Source organism: Halyomorpha halys, unplaced genomic scaffold, assembly GCF_000696795.3.
Source record: "Halyomorpha halys isolate HHAL.00 unplaced genomic scaffold, Hhal_1.1 Scaffold207.1, whole genome shotgun sequence".
Lineage (NCBI taxonomy): Eukaryota > Metazoa > Arthropoda > Insecta > Hemiptera > Pentatomidae > Halyomorpha > Halyomorpha halys.
Window position 1 is genome coordinate 135,428 of NW_027104696.1, and position 3,009 is coordinate 138,436.

Sequence of the window (3,009 nt, forward strand, 5' to 3'; positions counted from 1 at the left end):
AGTTTATAATTGATAAATAATGTATATACAAATATAATTAATATTCATCAGACTCCACCACATCACTAATCTTTTTAGATTTCAAAGTTATTTCAGAACTAAAAACTCAAAAGATCTAAACCAAATAATAGACAAAGAAAAAAAAAGGATAATTTTTACTTTTCAATTTGATACCTCAAGGACTATAGTAAAATATGTATAGAAATGGAATCTCTTTCTGAGTGAGTTCAAAAATAAAAGAAGTATAATCATAAGATTAATACTAAGACTAAGAAGATAAGATTCCTTATCCTGAAGTCTTCCTAAATTAAACATCTGGAAGTAATTTAACCTTTTTAGATTCATACAGCTGGACTTATTTTGTTTCCATTGTTAGGAACAATTTTAGTAATTTAGTTTCTTTAACAGTGGACAAAACCCTAAGTATGAAATATGCTAATGACAATTACTATAATCAAAATATATTTAACTGGGTAAAACTTACGGTTAAGTGTCCCGTGTGAAGAGCGACTTTTGGATCCCCGCTGTTGTATATACAATATGTGACAACAATACAAACAGCTGAAGTTTCTTATTCATGGATTAAAAAAGTTTAACCACTCCTAGTATTCATGACTAAAAACTTCTTTATTCGCAAACCCAAAACATCCTACATGTAGTATTTTCAGAATGATATGTATTTATTGACTAGTTAATTTTCAATAAGAATCTAAATATTCACAAAGAAACAAGTTGTATTGCTGCTAGAGTTTAAGTTCTTTAACAAAAACGAGAGGATTAAACGAGCTATTATGGTATGGCTTTTAAGGTTTTAAATGAGCCTTCACACAATTAGAGCCAGTTCCTTTAGTTTATTGCTTCAACTTGAAACTCATTGCAATAATTTTGAGTGAAAAGCACATGTCTCTTCTGCTTAGTAACAAATTTTATTATGATTGGATTATTTAAATTTTGAGGAAATGAAAAGAAAAAGTTAGTTTCTACATGGGAAAAAGTCCTGTTAACACTAAACATAATACAACTTGTTAAAAGTGGCAAAAGAGCTTTGTAATATTTTTATTAAAATTGAGCCACCAATGGAAGTGTTATTGTTTTAAAAAAAAATTGTTAGTACCACAGCTGATTATTGATCCAAATTGAAACATCTCTTAAAATAAAATAAATAAACAACAAAAAAAAAATATAAAAATCACTAAATTGCTTTGATAATGAACACCAATAAATAAAAACATAATAAAAAAAATATTATAATATTTAAATGGTATCCTAATAAACACAGCTACAAATAGTAGACATTCTAAAGAATTAATAAACAATTCAGTTGAACTTCAATCAACTAATTTGATGAATACAAATTTAAAACAAACTGTGAAATACATCGATAATTTAACTATCAGCAATACTAGAAAAGAAAAAAAAACATTTAAATGAAATAGAGAGAACTCATAAAATATGGCGAAAAAATTTTCACAAAGCAACTGAAATTGGTTTTACAGTGATTTAAATATAAAATCAGAGGAAAGAGAAAAGAAATTAGAAAACTACAGTTAGACAAAGTTTAATTTGGGGATATAATTCTATTTTATAGTTACACATGAAATCAAATAACATTAGAAAAAGGTAAGGCTTTAGAATAAATTACTATTCTGTATTTACCAGTTTACAACTTTCAAGATCAATAACCATTCTGCTTTATAGGGAATAAGGGTTCTTAGTAATTTACAAAAGGCGGAGTCTCTATTATAGAAAAATTATAAATAAAATAAGCATGGAATTAGTGATATATGGAAAAGTACTTTTATCCATAAATAATTCATATTAGATATTTTTCGAATTCAACAGATTAACCAAACCTAGAGATATGCTTGAATATGAAGACATGCTAATGAATATGCTTTTAACAAAAATATGTTTAAAAATAATGGATTGTTTTATTTCTTCTACTTTATGATAAACATTTATCACACAAACATCATGCTAATAACAATTAGAACACATAAATCAAACGAAATTTATGGGATTGAATTACTCTACACGACTACTTTATAAGATAAAAAAAAATAAATCACAGGAAATATTTTTGTAATGTTTAATTAAATAAATATTAACTTTTAATTACATTTTCAAAATTATATAAATTTAATATAGATTATAGGGAAATATAAATTTCATTTGTTAAGATCAATCGTTAAGACATAATTGAATAATGAAAGATGTTAACAGTCAATATTTTTTTTTTTTCAAAAAACTAAAACAAAGCTAAATGACATGTTTATGCATGTACAATAATACACTATTTAACTCGATTAAGTGGAAATTTATTCTAAGAAGCATGTATGGGCTGTTGGCTAAACTTTAATCAATATCTGTATTTGGCCACTTTAGATAAATTAACATTTAATAAAGCACAACTAACATTTAAACTTGTAAAATATAACAATAAAATAAAATTAATAGACATTTGATTAAAGAAACACAAATAAGTTATTTCACAAATATATATCCCCATCAATGGTCTATAACAATTCATAAATCAACTGTTTTCAATCTTACAATATTTACACGAAAATTGGGATTTATTAAGAATACTGAACAAAATAAATGATACAAAAGAAAATTTATTGACAAATAGAATTTTATGCTACAGGTTCAACATAATTGGCAGGATATAAGCCTACTCTACCTCCTTTTCTCCCTTTACACCAACCTTGTTCATCTTCATCTTCCAATTTTTCAAATGTTTCACCTGGTAAAAAGAACAAACAAATTAATAAAATATCTTTTAAGTTAGATACTATAATAGATGCTCTTGCTGGTAGGTGTCCATTAAATTTTAATCTTAAGAGCAATGGAGGGAGGATTCAACTTTAATTATTAAATACTCAATAGAGGAATGAAAATGACAAAAACTGGTTATTATTTTATATTTTTGAGAGGACCGGACTAGAACTTATAAATTGTTTATATATATATATAATTAATAAACAATTCAGTTGAACTTCAATCAAC

The 3,009-nt window shown here is 25.4% G+C and overlaps 1 protein-coding gene across 2 annotated transcripts in view; it reads right to left on the bottom strand.

Moving 5' to 3' along the window:
* Window positions 1-2,598: 2,598 nt before the first annotated feature.
* Window positions 2,599-3,009, bottom strand: part of Synd (protein kinase C and casein kinase substrate in neurons protein Synd) — a 40,682-nt gene continuing 40,271 nt past the window's right edge. For both annotated transcript variants that reach the window (XM_014418687.3, XM_014418686.2), the window contains one exon: window positions 2,599-2,746. In XM_014418687.3, coding sequence (XP_014274173.1) covers window positions 2,637-2,746 — 110 coding nt within the window. In that variant the 3' untranslated portion in view covers window positions 2,599-2,636. The remainder of the gene's footprint in view (window positions 2,747-3,009) is intronic.